The 27,472-nt window shown below is 42.2% G+C and overlaps 1 protein-coding gene across 4 annotated transcripts in view; it reads right to left on the reverse strand.

Moving 5' to 3' along the window:
* Window positions 1–2,951: 2,951 nt before the first annotated feature.
* TRAPPC6B (trafficking protein particle complex subunit 6B) overlaps window positions 2,952–27,472 on the reverse strand; it is a 30,849-nt gene continuing 6,328 nt past the window's right edge. For 2 of the 4 annotated variants that reach the window (XM_509918.8, XM_063792865.1), the window contains exons 2-6: window positions 22,121–22,188; window positions 20,923–21,040; window positions 16,845–16,928; window positions 14,339–14,432; window positions 10,421–12,983 (exon numbers count right to left, since the gene is read on the reverse strand). In XM_509918.8, coding sequence (XP_509918.2) covers window positions 12,952–12,983; window positions 14,339–14,432; window positions 16,845–16,928; window positions 20,923–21,040; window positions 22,121–22,188 — 396 coding nt within the window. In that variant the 3' untranslated portion in view covers window positions 10,421–12,951. Of the gene's footprint in view, window positions 5,876–10,420; window positions 12,984–14,338; window positions 14,433–16,844; window positions 16,929–20,922; window positions 21,041–22,120; window positions 22,189–27,472 lie in introns of those variants that run through there. The other 2 variants (XM_063792864.1, XM_003952480.5) reach the window with 2 other exon arrangements.

The following is a 27,472-nucleotide window of genomic DNA, read 5'->3' on the forward strand; positions in this document are numbered from 1 at the left end:
GTAGGAATGTTTTCTGCTTTAAGTAACACAAAAGATCCAAGTGGCAATGGTTCTTCAAATAGGGGTTTTTCTCAGATAACAAGAAGTCTAAAGGAGCTGGCCACTGGCATTGGTTTAGTGACTCAGTGATATCAGGGGCTCAGATTCCTTTAGCCTTTCCGTCATGAAACAAGATGGCCATTGCAGTTCAAGCCAATGTGTCTGTATTCAAGACAAAAAGAAGGGGAAGCAGGGCCTTCCACATCTGATCCTTTTCTCATAAATGTAAAATCTTTTCTAGAAATTTAGATCAGACTTGTGTTCATCTGCTAGCCATAAATGTACAACATGATCACCCCTTGTTCCCAGGAAAGTGGGAAAATGAAGTTGTAAGCCTTTCCAGTCTCACTAATGGAAGGTGGGAAAGGAAAATGGGGATTGGGAATTACCATGGATCAGACAACCAACAGTTTTGCCACCAGTTATAATTAGAGCAGAGGTCATTTTATATTGAATCTTTTCTGTAATGTCTTCATAAAGCTCACTTTATTATTATTTTTGTTTGTTTTTGAGACGAGTCTCGCTCGGTTGCCCAGGCTGGAGTGCAGTGACGCAATCTCGGCTCACGCAACCTCCACCTCCCAGGTTCAAGTGATTCTCCCACCTCAGCCTCCTGAGTAGCTGGGACTACAGACATGCACCACCGCACCCAGCTAATTTTTTTGTGTTTTTAGTAGAGACCGGGTTTCACCATGTTGGTCAGGCTGGTTTCAAACTCCTGACCTCAAATGATCCGCCCACCTTTGCCTCCCAAAGTGTTGGGATTACAAGCATGAGCCACTGTGCCTGGCACATAAAGCTCACTATAAAACTGCAGTCCTAAGTACTTAAATTATTTCCTCATTGTTGGATATCTAGTTTTGTTTTCAGTGCTAACCTAATATAAAAAAATACTACACAGATATCTTCATGTATGCAACGCTTCTTTTCAAACTTTTTTCCTTTGATCAAAAGTTTCCTTTTCCCAAAAGTAGGCAAGCCATAAGAGTCTATCATTTAATACTGCATTTGAAAACTTGGCTAAACTGAGGTTTCTAAAATTGTTTTTGTTTCTCATATAATTCTGGTGTGAGAAGTTCAGGATGGTGCAGCAGCTTTACAATGTCTTAAATATTCTGGGCTCCATCCAGATTTCTCTTTCATCATTTGAGTATGCAGTTTTCATCTTTTTGTTTGTGAAGTATGGTTTCTTTATCTCTTGCCTCACATCTACACTCCAGGGAGGGAAATGGCACCACCCCTTCTTGTCGTTTATATCTGGGAGCAGAGCATTTTAAGAAACCTTCAACTCGATATCTCATTGGCCAGAATTATGACATATGACCAGCCCTAATTGTAAAGAATGCTGGAAGATGTACCTGGACACATTGCTACTCCTAACAAAAGTGGAGTTCTATTTTGAAAGGGGAGAGTGGATATTGGGTAGGCAGCCAGCAGTCTACTATAAAGGGTTTAGATTACCAACCTGTACCACAGCTAGCTGTGTTATAGCCTCACATCTTTTGCTGATATGATGCTTGGGGTGGGGGTTTGGGGAGTGGGTTGGGGATTGCTTTAATAGAAGTAAAGTGTCAATTGTTTTATATTTCTCTCATAACGTGGCTGGGCATACACTTAGGCATTCTACTCATAGAGAATAAAATTACTGAGAACTAGATAACATTAAGAAGAAGGTGGCTGGGTGCAGTGGCTCACACCTGTAATCCCAGCACTTTGGGAGGCCGAGGTGGGTGGATCACGAGGTCAAGAGTTCAAGACCAGCCTGGCCAACATGGTGAAACCCTGTCTCTACTAAAAATACAAAAATTAGCTGGGCGTGGTGGTGCGTGCCTGTAATCCCAGCTATTAAAGAGGCTGAGGCAGGAGAATTGCTTGAACCTGGGAGGTAGAGGTTGCAGTGAGCCGAGATTGCGCTGCTGCACTCCAGCCTGGGTGACAGAGCAAGACTCCATCTCAGAAAACAAACAAAAAAGGCAATTTTGCATGTGCAATAGACAAGAGGTGTAAAAAATTTTGGCTGAGCATGGTGGCTCATGCCTGTAATCCCAGCGCTTTGGGAGGCTGGGGCAGATGGATCACCTGAGGTCACGAGTTCGAGACTAGCTTGGACATTTCACAACATGGTGAAACCCCATCTCTACTAAAAATACAAAAAAATTAGCCAGGCATGGTGGCAGACACGTGTAATCCCAGCTACTCAGAAGACTGAGGCAGAATCGCTTGAACCCGGGAGGCAGAGGTGGCGGTGAGGCAAGATCACGCCACTGCACTCTAGCCCGGGCAACAGAGCAAGACTCCCATCTCCCAAAAAAAAAAAAAAAAAAAAAAAAATTAATGCAGTTACACCTCTACTAGCAAGCTGGAGGATCTCTAATAGTTAACCAAGAAACCATTTTTATAATGACTTACCTTGGCATAAAGCCATTTTTCAGGAGGGTAGAGACAAATAGAAATAAACATTTCATTGTATTTATTTATTTTTGATATAGAGTCTTGCTCTGTTATCCAGGCTGGAGTGCAATGGTGTGATCTCAGCTCACTGCAGCCTCTGCCTCCCGAGTAGCTGGGATTACAGGTGCCCATCACCATGCCGGGCTAAGTTTTGTATTTTTAGTAGAGAGAAGCTTTCACCATGTTGTTCAGTCTGGTCTTGAACTCCTGACCTCGGGTGATCCGCCCACCTCAGCCTCCTAAAGTGCTGGTATTATAAGTGTGAGCCACTGTGCCTGGCCAGAAATAAACATTTTAAACCAGAGAAGCAGATATTTTAAACCAAAAGGCCTTTACCAGCTGCATCTGTTGACTTCCTGTAACTTCAGGGCTATCCCCCTACCCCTACCCAGCTCCCAGCCTAGGGCACTGTATTAGTCCGTTTTCACACTGCTGACAAAGAAATACCTGACAATGGGCAATTTACAAAAGAAAGAGGTTTAATTGGACTTACAGTTCCACGTGACTGGGGAAGGTCTTATAATCATGATGGAGGGCAAAAGGCACTTCCTACATGGCAGCAGCAAGAGCGAATGAGGAAGGGCTGGGCACGGTAGCTCATGCCCGTAATCCCAGGTGTGAGCCTGGGATTTGGGAGGCCAAGGCCGGTGGATCACCTGAGGTCAGGAGTTCAAGACCAGCCTGACCAACATAGTGAAGCCTCTACAAAAAGTACAAAAAAATTAGCCAGGCATAGTGGTGCATGCCTGTAATCCCATCTACTCGGGAGGCTGAGGCAGGAGAACTGCTTGAACCTGGGAGGCAGAGGTTGCGGTGAGCCAAGATCAGGCCATTACACTCTAGCCTGGGTGACAAGCAAAAATCTGTCTCAAAAAAAAAAGAAAAAAAATGAGGAAGAAGCAAAAGCAGAAACCCCTGATAAACCCATCAGATCTAACCAGCCTCCATGGTTCAATTACCTCCCCCTGGGTCCCTCCCACAACATGTGGTAATAATGGGAAATACAGTTCAGGGTGAGACTTGGGTGAGGACACAGCCAAACCATATCATTCCAATCCCCTGGCCCCTCTAAATCTCATGTCATCACATTTCAAACCAGTCATGCCTTCCCAACAGTCCCCCAAAGTCTTAACTCATTTCAGCCTTAACCCAAAAGTCCACACTCCAAAGTCCCATCTGAGACAAGGCAAGTCCCTTCCCCCATGAGCCTGTAAAATCAAAAGCAAATGAGTTACTTCTTAGATACAATGGGGGTACAGGCATTGGGTAAATACAGCCATTCCAAATGGGAGAAATTGTCCAAAACAAAGGGGCTGTGGGCCCCATGCAAGTCCAAAATCCAGTGGGGCAGTCAAATCTTAAAATGATCCCCTTTCACTCCATGTCTCGCATCCAGGTCACACTGATGCAAGAGGTGGGTTCCCATGGTCTTGGACAGCTCCACCCCTGTGGCTTTGCAGGGTACAGTACAGCCTCCCTCCTGGCTGCTTTCACAGGCTGGTGTTGAATGTCTGTGGCTTTTCCAGGTGCATGGTGCAATGGTAGGTGAATCTACCATTCTGGGGTCTGGAGGATGGTCACCCTCTTCTCACAGCTCCACTAGATGATACCCCAGTAGGGACTCCGTGAGGGCTCCAACCCCACATTTCCCTTCCATACTACCCTAGCAGAGGTTCTCCCTGAGGGCCCCACACCTGCAGCAAACTTGCCTGGTTATCTAGATGTTTCCATACATCTTCTGAAATCTAGGTAGAGGTTCCCAAACCTCAATTCTTGACTTCTGTGCACCCACAGGCTCAACACCACATGGAAGGTGCCAAGGCTTGGGGCTTCCACCTCTAAAGCCACAGTCTGACCTGTACATTGGCCCCTTTCAGCCATGGCTGGAGCAGCTTGCACAAAAGGACCAAGCCCCTAGGCTGCACATAGCATGGGGACCCTGGGCCTTGCCCACAAAACCACTTTTTCCTCCTGGGCCTCCGGGCCTGTGATGGGAGGGGCTGCTATAAAAGTCTCAGACATGGCCTGGTGACATTTTCCCCATGGTCTTGAGGATTATCATCAGGCTCCTTGCTACTTATGCAAATTTCTGCAGCTGGCTTGAACTTCTCCCCAGAAAATGGGTTTTTCTTTTCTATCGTAGTCAGGCTGCAAATTTTCTGAAGTTTAATGCTCTGTTCCCCCTTTAAAACTGAATGACTTTAGCAGTACCCAAGTCACCTCTTGAATGCTTTGCTGCTTAGAAATTTCTTCAGCTGGCTGGGCGTGGTGGCTCATGCCTGTAATCCCAGCATTTTGGGAGGCTGAAGCAGGCAGATCATGAGGTCAGGAGATCAAGACCTTCCTGGCAAACACAGTGAAACCCCGTCTCTACTAAAAAAATAATAAAAAATTAGCTGGACATGGTGGTGGGTGCCTGTAGTCCCAGCTACTCGGGAGGCTGAGGCAGGAGAATGGCATGAACCCAGGAGGCAGAGCTTGCAGTGAGCCGAGATCGCGCCACTGCACTCCAGCCTGGGCAAGAGTGAGACTCCGTCTCACAAAAAAAAAAAAAGAAAAAGGAAAAAAGAAATTTCTTCAGCCAGGCCGGGTGCAGTGGCTCACGCCTGTAATCCCAGCACTTTGGGAGGCCAAGGCGAGTGGATCACTTGAGGTCAGGAGTTCAAGACCAGCCTAGCCCACATGGTGAAACCCCCATCTCTACTAAAAAAAATACAAAAATTAACTGGGCATGGTGGTGTGTGCCTGTAATCCCAGCTACTCAGGAGGCTGAGTCAGGAGAATTGCTTGAACCTGGGAGGCGGAGGCTGCAGTGAGCTGAGATCGTGCCACTGCACTCCAGCCTGGGCGACAGAGCAAGACTGTCGGAAAAAAAAAAAAAAGAAGTTTCTTCAACCAGATACCCTAAATCCTCTCTCACAAGTTCAAAGTTCCACAAATCTCTAACGCAGGGGCAAAATGCCACCAGTTTCTTTGCTAAAACACAAAAGTCACCTTTGCTCCAGTTCCCAAGGAGTTCCTCATCTCCATCTGAACCACCTCGGCCTGGATTTTATTGTCCATATCGCTATCAGCATTTTGGGCAAAGCCATTCAACAAGTCTAGGAAGTTCCAAACTTTCCCACATTCTCCTGTCTTCTTCTAGCCCTTCAAACTGTTCCAATCTCTGCTTGTTACCCAGTTCCAAAGTCGCTTCCACATTTTCGGGTATCTTTTCAGCAACACCCCACTCTACTGGTACAAATTTACTGCATTAGTCCGTTCTCACACTGCTAGTAAAGACAAACCCAAGACTGGGCAATTTACAAAAGAAAGAGGTTTAATTTGACTTACAGTTCCACGTGGCTGGGGAAGGTCTCACAATCATGGCAGAGGGCAAAAGGCACTTCTCATATGGCAGCAGGAAGAGAGAATGAGGAAGAAGCAAAAGTGGAAACCCCTCATAAACCCATCAGATCTCGTGAGACTTATTCACTATCACAAGAATAGCATGGGAAAGGCTGGCCTCCATGATTCAATTACCTCCCCCTTGGTCCCTCCCACAACATGTGGGAATTCTGGGAGATATAATTCAAGTTGAGATTTGGGTGGGGACACAGCCAAACCATATCAGGCACCCTGTGGAATCCCAGGACTCCAAAAAAGTCTAAAAATCACTGGTTGTTTTATCATGTTTTCCCACTCCAGATAAAAAAATCTGTATTGGGGGAATGATTATTTTAAAATCCCAAATAGGCCAGGCACAGTGGCTCACGCCTGTAATCCCAGCACTTTGGAGGGAGAGGTGGGTGGATCTCCTGAAGTCAGGAGTTCAAGACCAGCCTGGCCAACATGGTGAAACCCCATCTCTACTAAAAGTACAAACAATTAGCCAGGTGTGGTGGTAGGCACCTGTAATCCCAGCTACTCAGAAGGCTGAGGCCGGAGAATTGCTTGAACCCGGGAGGCAGAGGTTGCAGTGAGCCAAGGTCATGCTATTGCACTCCAGCCTGGGCAATAAGAGCGAAACTCCCTCTCAAAAAAATAAAAATAAAATAAAAATCCCAAATAATATAGAAACTTAATGTCAAAAATTCCAGAGAATTGGCCAGGCATGGTAGTTCACGCCTGTAATCCCTGCACTTTGGGAGGCCGAGGCGGACAGATCACCTGAGGTTGGGAGTTTGAGACCAGCCTGACCAACATGAAGAAACCCCGTCTCTACTAAAAAATACAAAATTAGCAGGGCGTGATGGCGCATGCCTGTAATCCCGCTACTCAGGAGACTGAGACAGAATTGCTTGAACCCAGGAGGCGGAGTTTGTGGTGAGCCAAGATCGTGCCATTGCACTCCAGCCTGGGCAACAAGAGCGAAACTCCGTCTCAAAAAGAAAAAAAAAGTTTCAAGAGAACTACTGTATAATTTACTTTTAACTTTCAGTCTTTTTGACACTATGTATATATTCATTATATATACTTAAATATTACAAGTGCAGTATCCTGTAGCAAAACTTTTTCTCTTAATATACCAGTTAACGTCTTTCCATGTAAATTCATGTAAATCTATTTCATCCTTTTTAACAGCTGCACAGAATTTCCTTGAATGTTAGCATCATAATTTTTTTTTTTTTTGGGACGGCGTTTCGCTCTTGTTGCCCAGGCTGGAGTGCGATGGCGCAATCTTGGCTCATCGCAACCTCCCCCTCCCAGGTTCATGTGATTCTCCTGCTTCAGCCTCCCGAGTAGCTGGGATTACAGGCATGCGCCACCACGCCTGGCTAATTTTGTATTTTTAGTAGAGACAGGGTTTCTCCATGTTAGTCAGGCTGGTCTCGAACTCCTGACCTCAGGTGATCCACCCGCCTCGGCCTCCCAAAGTGCTGAGATTACAGGCATGAACCACCGTGCCTGGCCGTTAGCATCATAATTTTTTTTTTTTTTTTTTTTGAGATGGAGTATCACTGTCACCCAGGCTGGAGTGCAGTGGCATGATCTCGGCTCACTGCAACCTCCGCCTCCCAGGTTCAAGCAACTCTCCTGCCTCATCCTCCCGAGTAGCTGGGACTACAGGTGTGTGCCACCACGCCCGGCTAATTTTTTTATTTTTAGTAGAGACAGGGTTTCACCATATTGGTCAGGCTGGTCTCGAACTCCTGACCTCATGATCCACCCGCCTCGGCCTCCCAAAGTGCTAGGATTACAGGTGTGAGCCACCGCGCCTGGCTGTTAGCATCATAATTTAATAAAGTACCATCAATGGACACTTAACCAAATAGTGAAAATCCTTATACATACAAGTTCTCATACTCATTTACTTAATTAGGTTAACTTTGTAGAAGTGGAATTGCTGAGTTAAATTATATGTTTTAAAGTTATACGTCCATTTTTAAAATGCAAATATGTGGCTGGGAGCAGTGGCTCCCGCCTGTATCCCAGCTCTTTGGGAGGCTGAGGCAGGTGGATCACTTGAGCCCAGGAGTTCGAGACTGGCCTGGGCAACATAGGGAGACCCATCTCTATTATTACAAAAAAAATTGCAAATATTCGCTTATGTGGTATGCACTGTAAATAATTTTCCTTTTTAAAATTGTGCTTTCTGCAATGCAAACTTTTTGTTATGTCATTTTGTTACTGTGGTTAAAAAACATGAAATCTGGCCCTAAGCCAAATTTCTGAAGCCCTCATATAAACTCTACACCCTGACCTCGTCATTGTGTACATTTACAGGTTTAACATACCCAGGGAGAAAGAAAATCCCTTATCTCGCCGGTCCCAGGCTGGAGTGCAAGGGCACTATCACAGTTCACTGGAGCTTCAACCTCCCATGCTCATGAAACCCTTCAGGCTCAAAAAATCATCTTGCCTCAGCCTCCCAAGAAACTGGGAGTAAATACTTGGCTAACTTTTTTTTTATTTTAAGAGATGAGCTCTCGCCACATTTCCCAGACTGGTCTCCTGAGCTCAACCAATCCCGTCTTGGCCTCCTAAAGTGCTTGGCTAACAAGTGTGAATCACTGCACCCAGCCTGCTTGGCCTGCTCTGCCATCTTGTATACTTGATTGATTGATTGATTGACTGATTGAGACAAGAGTCTCACTCTTGTCACCCAGGCTGGAGTGCAGTGGTGAGATCTCGGCTCACTTCAACCCCCACCTCCCAGGTCCAACTGATTCTCCTGCCTCAGCCTCCCAAGTAGCTAGGATTACAGACACCAGCCACCACACCCGGCTAATTTTTGTATTTTTAGTAGAGACAGGGTTTCATCATATTGGCTAGGCTGGTCTCAAACTCCTGACCTCGGGTGATCCGCCCACCTCAGACTCCCAAAGTGCCGGGATTACAGATGCGAGCCACCACACCACCATATACTTTAAATCATCTCTAGGCTGGGTGCGGTGGCTCACACCTGTAATCCCAGCACTTTGGGAGGCTGAAGTGGGCGGATCACCTGAGGTCGGGAGTTTGAGACTAGCCTGACCAACATGGAGAAATCCTGTCTCTACTAAAATTACAAAAAAATTAGCCAGGTGTGGTGACGCATGCTTGTAATCCCAGCTACTTGGGAGTCTGAGGCAGGAGAATCACTTGAACCCAGGAGGCGGAGGTTGTGGTGAGCTGAGATTGCACCATTGCACTCCAGCCTGGCCAACAGGAGCGAAACTCTGCCTTAAAAAAAAAAAAAACACAAAAAAAACTCTAGATTACTTATACCTGCCACGTGATCAATACAGAGAGGAAAAAAATTACTTATACCAAGCACACTGTAAATGCTAGGTAAATCATTGTCATACTGTAGTTTTAAAATGTGTTTTATATTGTCTTTGATTTCTTTTTGTTTTTTGGACATGGAGTCTTACTCTGTCACCCAGGCTGGAGTGCAGCGGCATGATCTCGGCTCACTGCAACCTCCACCTCCACGGTTCAAGTAATTCTCCTGCCTCAGCCTCCTGGGTAGCTGGGACTACAGGCATGTGCCACCACACCCAACTAATTTTTGTATTTTTAGTAGAGACAGGGTTTTGCCATGTTGGCCAGGCTCGTCTTGAACTCCTGATCTCGGGTCATCCGCCCACTCTGGCCTCCCAAAGTGTTGGGATTACAGGTGTGAGCCCGGCCTTGTCTTTGTTGTTGTTTTTTGTTTTTTGTTTTTTTTCAAATATTTCAAACCAAGGATGGTTGAATTTTTGGTTGAACCGTCAAGATAGAAAGGGCCGAGTGTATATGGCTTACAAATATTTTCTTCCATCCCTAAGTTGCCTTTTCACTGTCCTTTCTGTGCATCTTATTAGTCTGATGTAGTCCCACTTGTCTATTTCTGCATTTGTTGCCTGCTTTTGGTGTCTTACCCAAGAGATCATTGCCAAGACCAATGTTACGAAGCTTTTCCCCTATGTTTTCTGCTAGAATTGTATAGTTTCAGATTTTACTTTTAAATCTTCAATCCATTTTAAGTTGATTTCTTTTTTTTTTTTTGGAGACAGAGTCTCACTGTGTCGCCCAGGCTGGAGCGCAGTGGCTCCATCTTGGCTCACTGCAACCTCCGACTCCCGGGTTCAAGCAATTCTCCTGCCTAAGCCTCCCAAGTAGCTGGGACTACAGGCGCCCACCACCACACCCAGCTAATTTTTGTATTTTTTTCAGTAGAGACAGGGTTTCACTGTTTGGCCAGGCTGGTCTTGAACTCCTGACCTCATGATCTGCCCCACCTCGGCCTCCCAAAGTGCTGGGATTACAGGCTTGAGCCACCACACCCGGCCTTAAGTTGATTTCTATGTACGGCATTAAGGCAACAATCCAATTTCATTCTTTTGTATGTGGATGTCCAGTTTTCCCAACACTATTTGTTGAAGAGATTTTACTACATTTCTTTGTTTTGTTTTATAATTTTCCTTTATGATTTCCTACATTTGTGTGTTGGAAAGGCCTTCTCCACCACAAAATCACGAAAGTATTATCACATTTTCTTTAGTACTTTATTGTTTTACAAGTGAACCTTTAAGTTTCTCCCCACCTACTCCCGCAGAAAAAGGCATATTCAATTGTCCCATACTATTTTTTGAATAACCTAACTCTCCCTTTGTTTCTAAGAGAGGTTTCTTTTTGGCTACAAGTAACAATGTACATATACCCAAAGCAAATGGAACAATATAAAGAATATCTCACATAACAAAAAGTCCAAAGGTAAAGCAGTTCCCGGATTGGTTAATTCAGAAGCACAATTCAGGTGCTTTCTATCTACATCCCACTATCCTCAGTGTGATAGCTTTCATCTCCATACTTGTCCTTTCATGGCCATCAGAAGGCTGTTGCAGATTAGCTTCAAACATCCATATCACATATCTTCACTAAGAAGCAGAAGAGGGATGCTGGCAAATCCCTATCTTGTATCAATTGTTAAGAGCAACAGAAAATTTCTTATTCAAAGCCTTCAGACTTCCTTTGTCTCATTAGCCTAGATTCCATCAAATGATCAAGTAAGCCAATTACCATGATTGGCACAGAATCTAATCAACACTCACCCTCTCTAGGCTAGGGAAGCACCCTATTCTATAGCACAAGGCAGCCATACAGAGTTTTAGGCCAAAAAAAAAAGAAAAAAAAAATGGGGGTTTGTCAGCAAGGAAGGGAGAACGAAATGGCTGATGGGTAGGCATATGAATGTCTAACAAACCAACTTATTTGAACCCACCTTTTTCACACACACAATTCCCACACCTGTTTTATTTTGAAGTTCTCTATTGTGTTCTATTTTGATCTACTTCTGTGTCATTAGCTATTCCTGGGTCATTATGACTTTTAATAAACTTTATACATGTATATTTGGTAGGAACTTTCCTAAATTTTTTCAAAATTAAAATTTTTTCCCCAAAACATGTGAGAATTAGGATTGCAGTCATGCATTGCTTAGCAAAGGGGATACATTCTGAGAAATGCATCATCATTAGGAGATTTTAAAATTGTACAATCACAGAGTGTACTTACACAAACCTAGATGGTATGATCTACTATACACCTAAGCTATGGCCTATTGCTCCTAGGCTACAAACCTGTACAGCATATTATTGTAGTGAATACTGTAGGACACTGTAACACAATGGTAAGTACTTGCATATCTAAACATAAAGAAGGTACAGTAAAAATACAGTATTGTAATCTTATGGAACCACTGCCATATATGAGGTCTGTCACTGACTGAAACATCATTATAGGGCACATAACTAGAATTTAATAAATCAAGTTAAACAAATTATCTTTGTAATACTGTACCCTTCCATGAAAGGAAAATGGTATGCTTCTAACTTCAGTTTTCTTTAATGTCCTAAAGTACCTTTTTATAGTTTTTATTTCATGTTTTTAATATAATGTTTGGTATAGTCAATCTTCTTAATCTGCCATTTCTATGGCAGAGTACCCAGTGAAACATCTTGTTTGGTGTGTCAGTCACCCCCTGCTGCAGAGTTCCCTGTCACACAAATACATGCAAAAGGGTAATAAATAAACGGGAAACAAAGTATAGTTTTAGTAATCAACATAAGATTCTAACAAAAGCTGGAGATAACTGCTTATGCCAGATAATTTAAGTAAGAGAAAGTAAGTAGAAGAGGTGGTAAGAAAGATATATCAGATGAGCACTGACCCCAAACCACTAAGATGATATGGTCCAAAGAATGTCAGAATGACTAATTCAATTATCCAACTCTGCTCAGCTGGAAGAGGAAAGAAGGGAATAAAGATGTTAGATCCTTTACCAGGACTTCCATGCACGGGGAGAGAAGTTGAAAGTCAAAACTGTAACAGGAATAAATACAAAAATTCTTTCCAAACATACCTCATATTCTTTGGCCCTAGAGTCACTGAATTCACATTTAAACTAATCTATATTTCATTTTGATTACATTAATGGAGCTCTGAAGGAATGAAACCTATTAAAGAAAAATTAAATTTATAAACAATTTAGGCAGTCATATATGTATTTATATATACACACATACAATGTATATATGAAATCCTTATACAGGTGTAAACATTCTTAATAAATTATGAGCAATAAAAAAAAATTTAGTATGTTTGCTTTTTAAAATAAAACAAATTCATACTTTATCAAAATTTGTTCATTCTTCTCACAAATAATTCTGTTGGTACATAATTTTCTCTCATGCTAATTCAACAAACCCTGAGCTTTGTTTCTCCATCTATGGCTAAATACATATCACTCTAACCAAATAAAAAGGTTTAAAATAAGGGCCCTGCATCTTGGTGTCTGGTTATTTGAAATCCGGTTTTCATTTTGAATAGTTTTGGTTAAGTGTATGTCATGGCAGAATGTCCCTTCATCTCCTTTGATCTGTGTTAAATTGATAAAAATACATGCTTACTCCTGTACAAACATCGAACAATGTAATTAAATCATCACTACTTGAAATACTTTTACATGAATAATTTATCTCTTTACACTGTTGAAGCCTTGCATTTCAGTATGTTCTACAGCTTCTGTATCATCACCTGAAATTTGCCTAAAAAAAAAAATACAAATAATTCTTTGATTTTAGATACAAAGAAAACAAGTCTAAACATCAATTTTCTGTTCCATATAGGAAATAGTTTCAGTCAAGAAATCTGCTATGTCAAAAACTTTTTCGCATTCTTCATAATATTCAATAAAGTCAATTCTATTTTTTCTTTTTTTTTGAGATGGAGTCTTGCTCTGTTGCCCAGGCTGGAGTGCAGTGGCATGATCTCGGCTCACTGCAACCTCCACCTCCTGGGTTCAAGTGATTCTCCTGCCTCAGCCTCCTGAGTAGCTGGGACTACAGGCGTCTGTCACCACGCGCAGCTAATTTTTGTATTTTTAGTAGAGACAGGGTTTCACCTTATTGGCCAGGCTGGTCTCAAACTCCTGACCTCATGATACGCCCACCTCGGCCTCCCAAAGTGCTGAGCTAACAGGTGTGAGGCACCACACCCGGCCAGTCAATTCTATTTTTATGGGATGATTATATGGTTTGTTGAGTAAGCACTTTTGTTTCTCTTTATGAATCCTACATTTGGGTACAGTATTTCATGGCTAATGATCATTGTAAATTGAAAGGAAATACAATAAAGCTCAAGTCCATTTTTTCTTGGTTGGTAGCTCTGGTGAAAAGATCTTTAGGGAGACATTTAGTGATAAAAGAATATTTGGTTTTACTTAGCTTGATATAATAGTTATAGCCTAAACAATTGTTTAAAAATAGCATTTTCGGGCCGGGCGCGGTGGCTCATGCCTGTAATCCCAGCACTTTGGGAGGCCGAGGCGGACGGATCACAAGGTCAGGAGATGGAGACCATCCTGGCTAACACGGTGAAACCCATCTCTACTAAAAATACAAAAAATTAGCTGGGCGTGGTGGCAGGCAACTGTAGTCCCAGCTACTCGGGAGGTTGAGGCAGGAGAATGGCGTGAACCCGGGAGGTGGAGCTTGCAGTGAGCCGAGATTGTGCCACTGCACTCCAGCCTGGACAACAGAGCGAGACTCCGTCTCAAAAAAAAAAAAAAAAAATAGCATTTTCAATGTTCTAGGGAAATTTGCTATCTTAAAACACTGCAGGAGATATTCAGAAGAATATCTTTTAAAAAGTTACAGTTTGAATAACTTTAGAAAAGTTAAAAATCATCCCTTAAATTGTCTTATAAATTTGGATTTTAGTCCATTATTCAAAAATTACTGAATATGAATGTAGTATGCTACATATTACTACACTAAGTGTTACATTGATAAAACTAAAATGAAAGTCAGCATTTTAAATTTCCTCTGTTAAATTAAAGAAAAAAAAACAGACCTGAAAAGAAATTACTAAAACATTTGTAAGAAAGGTGAATTCAACTTACAAGCAGGCATTGAAGACACTTCAGCTGTTACAATACTTTTTATTCCCAAGTTTGATAAGCCACCTCTGATTAAGCCACATGTAAATGCTAAATACTAAAAGGAAAAAAAATCATTAAAAATAGTAAGGATTTACTAAAATAGTAAAGCTATTGATAAATACAACATTACATGATTTATCATCAGTAAGTCATTCCTGTTTAAAAAAAGGATTTTGAAGAACTGTTCAAATCACTGAAAAATATTGATAGATTTCCCAGCTCCCTGGAAACTAAAGCATGGACGTAGGACTTAAGACTTAAGCTCAGCCAATTAAGTACTCCAGTCCAGGACTGTGAATCTAGACTCAGTGACAAAAACAAGCCAGAAACTGATCAGAATTAGTTCTGGAGGCAGTAAAGGTAGTTTGTGTCTACAGTCCATGCTGCCTGCAGGATTCTAAGCAGATACATTCTGCAGAGTGACTTGGCTATCTTACTGGCTGCCTTAACCTCCCCTGGTTATTGCCTATTTTTTGAGCTTATCAATTTTGTTAGCTTACAAGCAGAATTTCTTTCCCCTATTTACAACCAAGAATCTCGACTTGTTCAAGACTTATGGCTTGCCACAACAAAGAATTATCTGGTTGAAAGTATCAACAGTTTGGATGTTGAGAAACCCTGTCATATAGAAACAAAGAAAGGGAATAGGGCTGAACTACAAAACCAAAAGTCATGACAAGAACTGGATTGAAAAATTAGCAATTCAGGGAATTTTTGATTACCCACATCTATACTGCATGATGTTCAACATACTACATTATCTACGAATAATATAAAATATTATCTTATAAATAATATACATAAATGGGTACTAATAAGTAACTAGATCTGAGTCATGAAATTTTAAGCTGGAAGAGGCCTTAGAGATTGTTCATCCCAAGAGTTCTTAATCGGGGAATTTGTGACCCCTATGAAAATAAAAACCATGTATATGTGCGTATTTATGGGGAAAGGTGTTCCGGTTCTCAAAGATGTCCATAACTCAAAATAGTTAGAAATCACTGAATTGGTCCAACTTACTCTTTTCACAGCTGAAGAAACCAAGATCCCAAAAAGTTAAGTGAGAACCAGAAATATTAAACTAAGAAGTTAGTAAAAAAGAGAAAATATGCCAGGCATGGCCTATAATCCTAGCACTTTGGGAGGCTGTAATCCCAGCATTTTGGGTGGCTTTTGTAATCACGTCTGTAATCCCAGCACTTTGGGAGGCTGTAATCCCAGCATTTTGGGTGGCTTTTGTAATCACGTCTGTAATCCGAGCACTTTGGGAGGCTGAGGTGGGTGGATCACGAGGTCAGGAGTTTGAGACTAGCCTCGCCAACATGGTGAAACCCTGTCTCTACTAAAGATACAAAAAATTAGCCAGGCATGGTGGCGCACACCTGTAATCCCAGCTACTCAGGAGGCTGAGGCAGGAGAATCACTTGAACCCAGGAGGCGGAGGTTGCAGTGAGCCAAGATGGCGCCATTGCAGTCCAGCCTGGGCGGCAGAGTGAGACTCCGTCCAAAAAAAAAAAAAAAGAGAGAAAATATACACATTAACCATAAAAATGTAATTAGAGCCTGGATACCCCAAAAATATAGAAAATAGGCAATCAGGCCGGATGCAGTGGCTCACACCTGTAATCCCAACACACTGGGAGGCCGAGGTGAGGTGATCACTTGAGCCCAGGAGTTCAAGACGAGCCTGGGCAACATTGTGGGATCCCATCTCTAAAAAATTTTTTTTTTAAATTAGCCAGGCATGGTGGCCCACACCTGCAGTCCTACCTCCTTGGGTGACTGAAGTGCGAGGATCACTTGAGCCCGGGGGGGTCAAGGTCAAGATAGGCCATGATTGCACCACTACACTCCAGCCTAGATGACAGAGCAAGACCTTGTCTTAAAAAAAAAAAAAAAAGTGATCTACCATACATCTACATTTCACTGTTATTTAATTATAGTGTTTCTTTTTTTTCTTTTTTTTTTTTTTTTGAGATGGAGTTTTGCTCTTATACCCCAGGCTGGAGTGCAATGATAGCACGATCTCAGCTCACTGCAACTTCTGCCTCCCCGGTTCAAGTGATTCTCCTGCCTCAGCCTCCCGAATAGCTGGGATTGCAGGCGCTCGCCAGAATGTCCAGCTAATTTTCTTATTTTTAGTAGAGAAAGGGTTTCCCCATGCTGGCCAAGCTGGTCTTGAACTCTTGACCTCAGGTAATCCACCTGCCTTGGCCTCCCAAAGTGCTGGGATTACAGGCATGAGCCATAGCGCCCGGCCAGTGTTTCTTTAATTGGTCACTCTATGACTATTTAGCTACAGTTTAGTGTTATTGTAACATGTCTCTCATTTCATAGAAAACTCTTTAAACAAAAAAGAACACCTTAAAACATATTTTTAATTCAATAGTTTGTTATGATTAGCACTGTACTTTTCCCTGTAGTCCTACTATTAACAGAAACCCCAACCTTCTATTCCATTAAATACCTTAGATGCATGTTCTAAATACTGTTTTCCTGCAGACATCTGAGTAAGCAGGCGAAATTTGTTGTCCTGAAGTACATAGATGCCCTGTTCCAAAAATAGAAAAAAACATCCAAAGTCAATGTACCTAGCAGTCCTTAAAATTATTTTATTCTTATGAAACAATTTAAGTGTTTTTTAAAGTTATTAAAAGTCTCCTTCCCATTGGCCAAGTTTTCTTTTTCTGTTCTTTGAGACGGGGTCTCCTCTGTCGCCCAGGGTAGAATGCAGTGGCACAATTACGCCTCACTGCAGCCTCCAACTCCCCGACTCAATCAATCCTCCCACCGCAGGCTCCCAAGTAGCTGGGACTACAGGCGTGCATCACCATGCCCTGCTAATTTTTATATTTCTTGTACAGATGGGGTTTCGCCATGTTGCCCAGGCTGGTCTCAAACTCCTGGGCTCAAGCAATCTGCCCACCTTGACCTCCCGAAGTGCTGGGATTACAGGCATAACCCCACGTGCCCAGCCTGGTCAAATTTTGTTTAAATGAAGGAGTTTTGCAATGTTCAAGCTGAAGAGTTGCGAGTTCAGTATTTTCATAACACTAATATATACCGAACGGTTTTATACACTGAAGATAAAAACACTGTCTGAGACATAGTCCCTATCCTTAAAAACTCATAGTCTAGTACGATGGAATCATTAATACATGTCCACATGAAATAAGCTGTTTGTTTGTTTGTATAGTTATTTATTTAGACATGAGCTCTCACTCTGTTGTCTAGGCTGGAGTGTGGTGGTGCAATCACAGCTCACTGCACCCTCAAACACCTGGGTGTTTAGCAATTCTCTTGCCTCAGCCTTCCGAGTAGCTGGGACCACAGGCACATGCCACCACACCTGGCTAGTTTTATTAATTTTTTGTAGAAAGGGGGTCTCCCTATGTTGCCTAGGCTGGTCTGGAACTCCAGGGCTCAAGTAATCCTCCTGCCTCAGCCTCCCAAAGTGCTGAAATTACATGTATGATCACCACACCCGACCTAATTTTTATTTTTATTTATTTATTTTTTTGAGACAGAGTTTCACTCTTGTTGCCCAGGCTGGAGTGCAATGGCTCGATCCCAGCTCACCACAACCTCCGCCTCCTGGGTTCAAGTGATTCTCCTGCCTCAGCCTCCCAAGTAGCTGGGATTACAGGCATGCGCCACTACGCCCAGCTAATTTTGTATTTTTAGTAGAGACGGGGTTTCTCCATGTTGGCAGGGCTGGTCTTGAACTCCCAACCTCAGGTGATCCACCCGCCTCAGCCTCCTGAAGTGCTGGGATTATAGGCGTGAGCCAACGCACCCGGATTTATTTGTTTATTTGAGACAGAGTCTTGCTCTGTCGCCCAGGCTGGAGTGCAGTGGTGTGATCTAGGCTCACTGCAACCTCTGCCTCCCGGGTTCAAGCAATTCTCCTTCCTCAGCCTCCTGAGTGGCTGGGACTATAAGTGTGCGCCACTATGCCTGGCTAATTTTTGTATTTTTAGTAGAGACAGGGTTTCACCACGTTGGCCAGGCTGGTCTCGAACTCCTGACCTCAGATGATCTGCCCACCTCGGCCTCCCAAAGTGCTGGGATTACAGGGGTGAGCCACCGCGCCCAGCTTTATTTTTTTAAGAGACAGAATTTTGCTGTTATCCAGGCAAAAGTGTAGTATTTCACTGTATCCTTGAACTCCTCCCATGTAGCTGAAACCTCAGGCACATACCAATATGCCTGGTGAAATTTTTTTTTAAGTTTTTTGTAGAAATAGGTTCTAAGTATGTTGCTCAGGCTGGTATCCAACTCCTGAGCTCAAGCAATCCTTCTGCCTCAGCCTCCCAAAATGCTGCAATTCTAAGCATGAGCCACCATGTCCAGCCAGCTGATATATATTAGTAAATCATGTCTAGAGAGTAAAAAAATCATAGTCATTTCTTCCTATTAGCATTTCCAGTAATCCCAAGCTAAAGTTGGTACAAAATGAATTCTAGGCCAGGCACAGTGGCTCACACCTGTAATCCCAGAACTCTGGGAGGCCAAGGCGGGAGGATCCATTGAGCCCAAGAGTTTGAGACCAGTCTGGAAAACATAGTGAGACACTGTCTCTAATTAAAAATAAATAAATAAATGAATTATCCTATTGAGAGTACCAGATACATTTAATTTTTTACTTAATCAAAATTCCAAATCTACTCTAAGTATTTCCTTGAAGTTCATAAAATAAAATCTAATGAAGCTGGGAGTGGTGGTGCATGCCTATAATCCCAGCTACGCAAGAGGCTGAGGCCAAAGAATTACTTGAGTCCAGGAGCTCAAGACTAGTCTGGGCAACAAAGCGAGACTCTGTCTCCCTTTTAAAATTTTAATAAATACATAGTTTTCTATGTAATCTATTAATTTTGTAGTAAGAAAATCTTTTAAGAGTAGAAAATATGACAGCAGTAATAATCCAGGAGTTATTTAAGAGTAAAATGCTCTATAAATTAGACCTTAGATATGACTATAAACAATCTCTTCCTGCCACCCAAGATGCCAAAAGGAAAGGCCAAGGGGAAGGAGGTGGCTCTGGCCCTTGCTGTCATGAAGAAACAGGAGGCCAAGAAACTGGTGAATCCTGGTTGGGCGTGGTGGCTCACGTCTGTACTCCCAGCACATTGGGAGGCCAAGACAAGCGGATCACTTGAGGTCAGGAGTTCGAGACCAGCCTGGCCAGCATGGTGAAACCCCACCTCTACTAAAAATACAAAAATTAGCCGGAGTGGTGGCACATGCCTGTAGTCCCAGCTACCTGGGAGCCTGAGGCAGAATGGCTTGAACCCAGGAGGCGGAGGTTGTGGTGAGCCGAGATCGCACCATTGCACTCTAGCCTGGGCAACACAGGAAGACTCCATCTCAAAAAAAAAAAAAAAAAAAAAAAAAAGAAAGTGGTGAATCCCCTGTTTGAGAAAAGGCCTAAGAATTCTGGCATTGGACAGGACATCCACCCAATACGGACCTCACTCACTTTGTGAAATGGCCCCGCTATATCAGGTTGCAGTGGCACAAAGCCATCCTCTGTAAGCAGCTGAAAGTGCCTCCTACAATTAACCAGTTCACCCAGGCCCTGCACCGCCAAATAGCTACTTAGCTGCTTAAGCTGGCCCACAAGTACAGACCAAAGACAAAGCAAGAAAATAAGCAGAGGCTATTGGCCTGTGCTGAAAAGAAAGCTGCAGGCAAAGGGGATGTCCCCACTAAGAGACCACTTGTCCTCCGAGCAGGAGTTAACACCATCTCCACCTTGGAGGAGAACAAGAAGGCTCAGCTGGTGGTGACTGCACACTATGTGGATCCCATTGAGGTGGCTGTCTTCCTGCCTGCCTTGTGTCATAAAATGGGGGTCCCTTACCGCATTATCAAGGGGAAGGCAAGACTGGGATGTCTAATCCACAAGAAGACCCGCACCACTGTCGCCTTTACACAGATTAACTCGGAGGACAATGGAGCTTAGGTTCAGCTGGTGGAAGCTATCAGAACCAATTACAACAGACAAAACGAAATCCACTGTCACTGGGGAGGCAATGTCCTGGGTCTCAAGTCTGTGGCTTGAATTGTCAAGCAGGAAAAGGCAAAGGCTAAAGAACTTGACACCAAACTGGGTTAAACATACACTGTTGAGTTTTCTGTATATAAAAATAATTAAAATAATCCAAATTCTTCTTCTTCAAAAAAAAGAAATGACTCTGAAGACATAAAGGTGATATATTTGTGGTTCTGCATATTATTACCACTAATTAACAGTAACTAAGGAACCAAATAGTAAAAGCTATTCTCATCCTGACTTTTGCTACTTTAAAAAACTTAACATAGCATATAATTGGGTGAAAGGAACAGCTATCATTACTGATAACTGTCCCTTTGTCTTTATTCAGTTCACACTATTAGAAGAAAAAAACTAATAACTTATTAATAACATAAACATATCCCAAAGTTAACCAGAAATTATTTTAGGTTTTAAATAAGTCACTAAAATACAATATTTATATCAAGTTAAAGGACTTTAAAATATAGGCCTTAATTAATTTAATTACCTGATGATTTGTCCTTAGATTGTCGATTTGTTTCTTGAATACCGTAGTCCAAAAATCTTTACAAATGAACTTCATGATATCTAACTCATCCTTGAACCTCGCAGTATCTTTCGTAAACCTAAAAAGATCAACTAGAAGTAATATAGTATTTATCCTCCAAAAAAAGCAAGAGGGACTAATTATTAACTAATTTCCAAATGTCAGAACAGCACTGAACATTTATTGGGTTTTTTAATTTTAATTTTTTTTTTGAGACAGGTTCTGGCTCTGTCGCCCAGGTTAGAGTGCAATAGCATAATCTCGGCTCATTGCAACGTCTACCTCCCTCCCAGGCTCAAGCTATCCTCCCACCTCAGCCTCCCTAGCAGCTGAGACCACAGGCACATGTCACCATGCCCAGCTAATCTGTATATTTTTGTAGAGACAGGGTTCCACTTTGTTACCCTGGCTGGTCTCAAACTCCTGAGCTCAAGAGATTCTCCCACCTTGGCCTCTCAAAGTGCTGGGATTACAGGCATGAGCCACCACACCTGGCTGAACATTTATTAACACTAATAAAGTCATAAGCACCAGGTAACATGATCCTATCTCAATGGATTCACATTATGTTATATAAATTATGAGGCCTCAAATTAGTCTAACATTATAGCCAAAATTTCAGGTGCAATGCATTCTAGCACATCAAAAAACCACAAAAGAACAAAGAGCTGAGCATTATCATGATATTGTTATATAAAATATACTCCGAGTTTAACTATTCAGGTAGTGAGAAAGAAATACTAAAAAGAACTGATTTATAAGTTCAAAGATAATTACACGCATAAACATAGACTATAGTTATTTCAAACCTATGTACTTAAAAATTCTATGCAGGTTAAAGAACCTAGTAGATCTTAAGTTGAAAATGCAGTAAGATTTTAGATAGTTGCTTCAATAGCTTCAGGAATAAAGTCTAAAATAGCTTCAGGAAGAAAGTCTAAAATACATAAAATATATATTTTCTTTAAACATTAAAATAAAATTTGAATAAATGAGTTAAATGGCATTGGATCTAAAAAGAAATTTTAATTTTTGAAGTAAAGAGAATAACATTCAGGAATTAAAATTAAAATATCTCAAGTTTTATGCAATCTTTTGAAATAGATCATCTTTGTTTATAACCTACCTGCAAGAAAATTTTCAAATCCAACCTGCTCACCTTTCTATCAATCCTTGTCCCACTCGAAACCCCATGTTTTCCAGCTTAGTAATACATCGTCCGTTTTCCTATTTTAAAAAACAATAGTTTTAAATACTTTTAGAATGCTAGGATGTTAGTATTCAGAAATTGTTTTACAAGATTGGTTAAAAATATTAATGTAAACATTTATACTTTTTTCCCTGAAACAGTTTAAGAAAAAGTGAATTATAAGGTTGATTTTATTTATTTTACTTTACTTTTACTTACTTTACTTTTTACTTTTTTTTTTGATAAACAAGTTAATTCATAATTTAGTCAACATATACATGATTAACCTAAAAACTTCAACAGAAGGATACATTTTTTAAATTTATTTTGAGATGGAGTCTCACTCTGTCATCCAGGCTGCAGTACAGTGGGGCCATCTCGGCTCACTGCAACCTCCATCTACAGGGTTCAAGTGATTCTCCTGCCTCAGGTTCCTAAGTAGCTGGAATTATAAGCACCCACCACCATGCCTGGTTAATTTTTGTATTTTTAGTAGAGAAAATACAAAAATACAAAATGTTGGCCATGCTGGTCTCAAACTCCTGACCTCAAGCAATCCACCTGCCTTGGCCTCCCAAAGTGCGGGGATTATAGGCATGAGCCACCGCGCCCAGACAGAAAGATACATTTTAAAACCACTTGGAAGGCCATCTCTATAGAAGTGATTTTCCCAGGATAGTAACCAGATGTAACCTAACCCAACACCATCTTAACTGTCAGAGGTTCAATGGGTTAAAGCTTTGTGCTCCTCCCTGACACCAAGTTTTTTAATAGAAACAAACCCCTCAAGACACGGTGGCTCATGCCTGTAATCCCAGCACTTTAGGAGGCCAAAGCAGGAGGATCACTTGAGCTCAATGGCTCAAGACCAGCCTGGGAAACATAGCAAGACCACATCTGTACTAAAAGTAAAAATAAAATAGCTGGGCATGGTAGCATGTGCCATTTTGGAGGCTGATGCAGGTGGATTGCTTGAGTCCAGGAAGTTGAGGCTGCACTGAGCCATGATCATGTCATTGCACTCCAGCCTGGGCAACAGGTTGAGCAAGGGACCCCGTGAAAGAAAGAAAAGAGAAGAGAAGAGAAAGAAAAGAAAAGAAGAGGGGAGGGGAGGGGAGGGAAGGGAAGGGAAGGGAGAAAGAGAGAGAGAAAGAGACAGAAACAGAGAGAAAAGAGAAAGAAAATAATTTCACTATTGTTTTCTCTTAGAAAAGGAGAAAAATCCAACCTACTTACGAGACCAACCACAACACAATGAAAAGTTGCACTAACTACTTCAGGATATTAGTAACAGCCGATGTTGGTAGGAATAACTGGTATTTATTCTAGAGTTCTTATAAATAAAATCCCACAGTTAGCATTTGCATTATCATCTAGAGGGTTAGTTAACACGTAGTAGAATGAGGACTTATGCAAGGTGTAATACACATAACATTTTACTACTATGAAAACAAATGCAGTCCAGTTAGGAGAAAACCAAGTGGATTCTAAGTTATACACACCTTAATGACAAGACTCCCCACCATTTGTGAATGTAAAACAATTAATTTTTGAATGTTGACACTACAATATTTAAAATAGCTATTATAAATGCACATAATGTATTCCATGCTAGGTTTTTGTTTCTTTGTTTGTTTAAGGAAACTGCAAGTTATACTGTGGTTAAGGCTTGTATCTTCGCCCTTGAAAAGGCCCACATTCTATCACAGTAATGTATGGTCACACTTAGCTCCAAATGTTAAACACTTGGATCAAGTAATAACCAGTTATATTGCAAAAGGAACCTATACACATTTATTTATCAACTCTAGTTCCTTAATAGCTACCTAACAAGTCATTAACGTACAGAAACATGCGTCATGAGAACCAAAAAATGTCACCCATCCTTTCTGCGTATTAGCAACTTGTCACTCCTGAGCAACAGTGCTTACGTCACTGAGGTCTATGAACAGTCACTTTTCACATTCATCCCAAAAGACAGAATGACTTAAGCACAAATGCAACATATTATAAATAATTTCTCCCCAAAAAGTCACAAATTAAACCAAAGTATTTTACAGAATTCATATAAAATGCCTTAAAATCTGCCTTCACTTAAGCTCGCTCTCTCCGTGTCTGGCGAGCCAACTGGATGTCTTTGGGCATGAGAGCCAACTCTCTTACCGTAGATGGCACACAAATTAGCATCTTCAAACCAACCCACCAGGTACACTTCACTAGCCTCCAGGTACACTTCACTAGCCTCCTGTAGCACCCCAATGACTGTGCTCTGAAACCTAAAGTTGGTTTTGAAATCCTGGGTGATCTCTCTCACCAACCTCTAGAAAGGCAGCTTCCAGATGAGAAGCTAGGTCAATTTCTGGTAACGAGAATCTCTAGAAGTGCCACAGTCCCAGGCCCGTAGCGATGAGGTTTCTTCACCAGACCGGTAGAGGGGACACTTTTTTTCTGGCAGCGTTAATAACCTGCTGTTAGGAGGAGGGGCTCCCACCAGTGGATTTACAAGCACTTGTCTTGGCTTGGGCCATCTGCTTCTACCTAACATCAAAGTTTTAGGTCACTTCTTCAATCGCCACATTGCTTCTGCTGCCCAAGGAAAAACCGCAGTGTCCAAGCAAAGAATAGACGTTCCTCCAACAAAAGACCAAACTGCTATTTACTTATTTATTTGACAAGTCTTGCTCTGTCGCCCAGGCTGCAGTGCACTGGCAAGATCATGGTTCACTGAAGCTTTAAATTCCTGGGTTCAAGCAATCCTCCCACCTCAGTCTCCCAAGTAGCTAGGACTACAGGCACATCACCATGCCTGGCTATTTTTTTTTTTTTTTTTTTTTAAGAGATGGGATCTCACTCTGTTACCCAGGCTGGTCTCAAAGTCCTGACCTCAAGATATCCTCCTGGCTTGGCCTCCCAAAGCTGTGGGACTACAGGTGTGAGCCACTGCACCTGGCACAAGGCAACAGGATAAACAGGGAACTACTGCTTATAATTGATTTTCAGAAATCAAATCCTCTTCCTAATTACTCCTCGTCTCCCTTTTATCCCCATTTCAATCATTCTTCTCTCCTAGGTTATAAAACCTGGTATCACCTTTGATGTTTTTCCCTGAGTCATTTGCTTTCTGCTCTCACTAAGTTCTATTGTTCCTTGCTTCAAAATGTCTCAGAATCATCCAGGCTTCCCAGTTCTCAGTGTCTTAGGTGATTATCACACTTTGCCTTAAATCATGAGATTGCTTTGCTCTTTCTTTGACAATCTCATTCAATCTTAAGGCTTGAAATAGTACCTCTATGCTGAACACATCCAAATCCTATGGATGACTGATGGACTGTCCTCTACAATCCAGACCCCATACCTCTCTGGCTTCAACCTTCTGCAGACACAGTCTGCCCCGTCCCTTAAACATGCCAGGCACATTCCAGGGGCTTTTGCATCAACTCTTCCTCCAGATATTCACACAACCAACTCCCTCACTTCCTTTGAGTCTACTCTCATGTCACCATCTTAGGCCCATTTTAACCATCTTCTTTAAAAGTGCAACATCATACCCCTTTGGCAACTCTCTATCCTAGTGATTTTTAAAATGTGTTGGCTGGGTGTGGTGGTTCACACCTGTAATCCCAGCATTTGGAAGGCTGAGGCGGGCGGATCACAAAGTCAGGAGATCGAGATCATCCTGGCTAACACAGTGAAACCTCATCTCTACTAAAAATACAAAAAATTAGCCAGGCATGGTGGCACATACCTGTAGCCCCAGCTACTCAAGAGGCTGAGGCAGGAGAATCGCTTGAACCCAGGAGGCAGAGATTGCAGTGAGCCGAGATCATGCCACTGCACTCCAGTCTGGGTGACAGGGCGAGACTTCGTCACCAGAAAAAAAAAAAAAAAAAAAAAAAAAAGACCAGCAACATCAGCATCACATGGGAACTTGCAAATTCTCTAGTCCCACTCCCAATTTACTTAATCAGAAACTCTGGGTATGGGGCCGCTAATCAGCTTTAACAAACCTTCTAAAAATTGATTTTGATACTCAGTCCCACTTCCTTGCTTAATCTGTCTCCACAGAATTTCTTTCACCATTTAATATACTATACATTTTACTATTTTATATTGCCCATGTGCCCCTTGTTCCCCTCTCTGCTAAAATAAAGCTCCAAAAAGGCAGGGATTTTTGTATATTCTGAAGGCTGTTTGTCTCCCACTAAGGAAACCATAGGGCTTATTATTTGCTAAACTTTCTTCTAAGGAACCATGCACTCTGCTTATGGTGCTGTGACTACTAAATCTGCGTTTCTAGTACAGACTTTATTGGGCATAGACATCTAGTGGTCTCACAGGACCTTCGAAGTATGCATATTCAACATGATATTCATTTTATTAATGTCTTCAGCCTGCTCTGCCTCCAAAATTTCCTAACTTCATTAATGGCACCACCATTCACCTAGTTACTCCAACCAGAAAACTTCCATTTTCTTCACCCCTGTGCTCCCAACCCCCCATACACTGTAGTCCGGTGGAGCCTATCTTTTACAAGCTTTTCAAAATTCATCGTCTCTCTCTACCCTTACTTCTTAAGTAAAGCCTTATCATTTCTCTCCTGGTTTTTAGCTATAGCTTTCCAACTGGTCTTATCTCATTTCTTCCTACTTTGTGTCATCTTCTCTATTTCTGGTAGTGTAACTTCTACTAAAGTAAATTTCTAAAAAAAAATCATGTTATTCTCGGCCAGGCATGATGGCTCACGCCTCCTAGCATTTTGGGAGGCCGAGGCAGGCGGATTACCTGAGGTCAGGAGTTCGAGACCAGCTTTACCGACATGGAAAAACCCCATCTCTACTAAAAACATAAAACATTAGCTGGGCATGGTGGCGCATGCCTGTAATTCCAGCTACTCGGGAGGCTGAGGCAGGAGAATTGCTTGAACCCAGGAGGCGGAGGTTGCAGTGAGCCAAGGTCACCCCATTGCATTCCAGCCTGGGCAATAACAGTGAAACTCTGTCTAAAAAAAAAATCATGTTATTCTCTACTGGAATTTCAGCACCCGCTCCCCTTTCTTCAAAATAAAGTCCAGGCCTGATGTAGTGACTCATGCCTGTAAATCCCAGTACATTGGGAGGCCAAGGATTGCTTGAGCTTAGGAGTTCGAGGGCAGCCTGGGCAACATAGTGAAACCTCATCTCTAAAAAAATTACAAAAATTAGGTGAACATGGTGGCATGCACCTATAGTCCCAGCTACTTGGGAGGCTGAGGTAGGAGGATGGCTTGAGTGCAGGAGGCAGAGGTTGCAGTGAGCCAATATCTAGCCACTGCACTCTAGACCG

Source organism: Pan troglodytes, chromosome 15 (genome assembly GCF_028858775.2).
Source record: "Pan troglodytes isolate AG18354 chromosome 15, NHGRI_mPanTro3-v2.0_pri, whole genome shotgun sequence".
In the NCBI taxonomy this organism is placed as follows: domain Eukaryota; kingdom Metazoa; phylum Chordata; class Mammalia; order Primates; family Hominidae; genus Pan; species Pan troglodytes.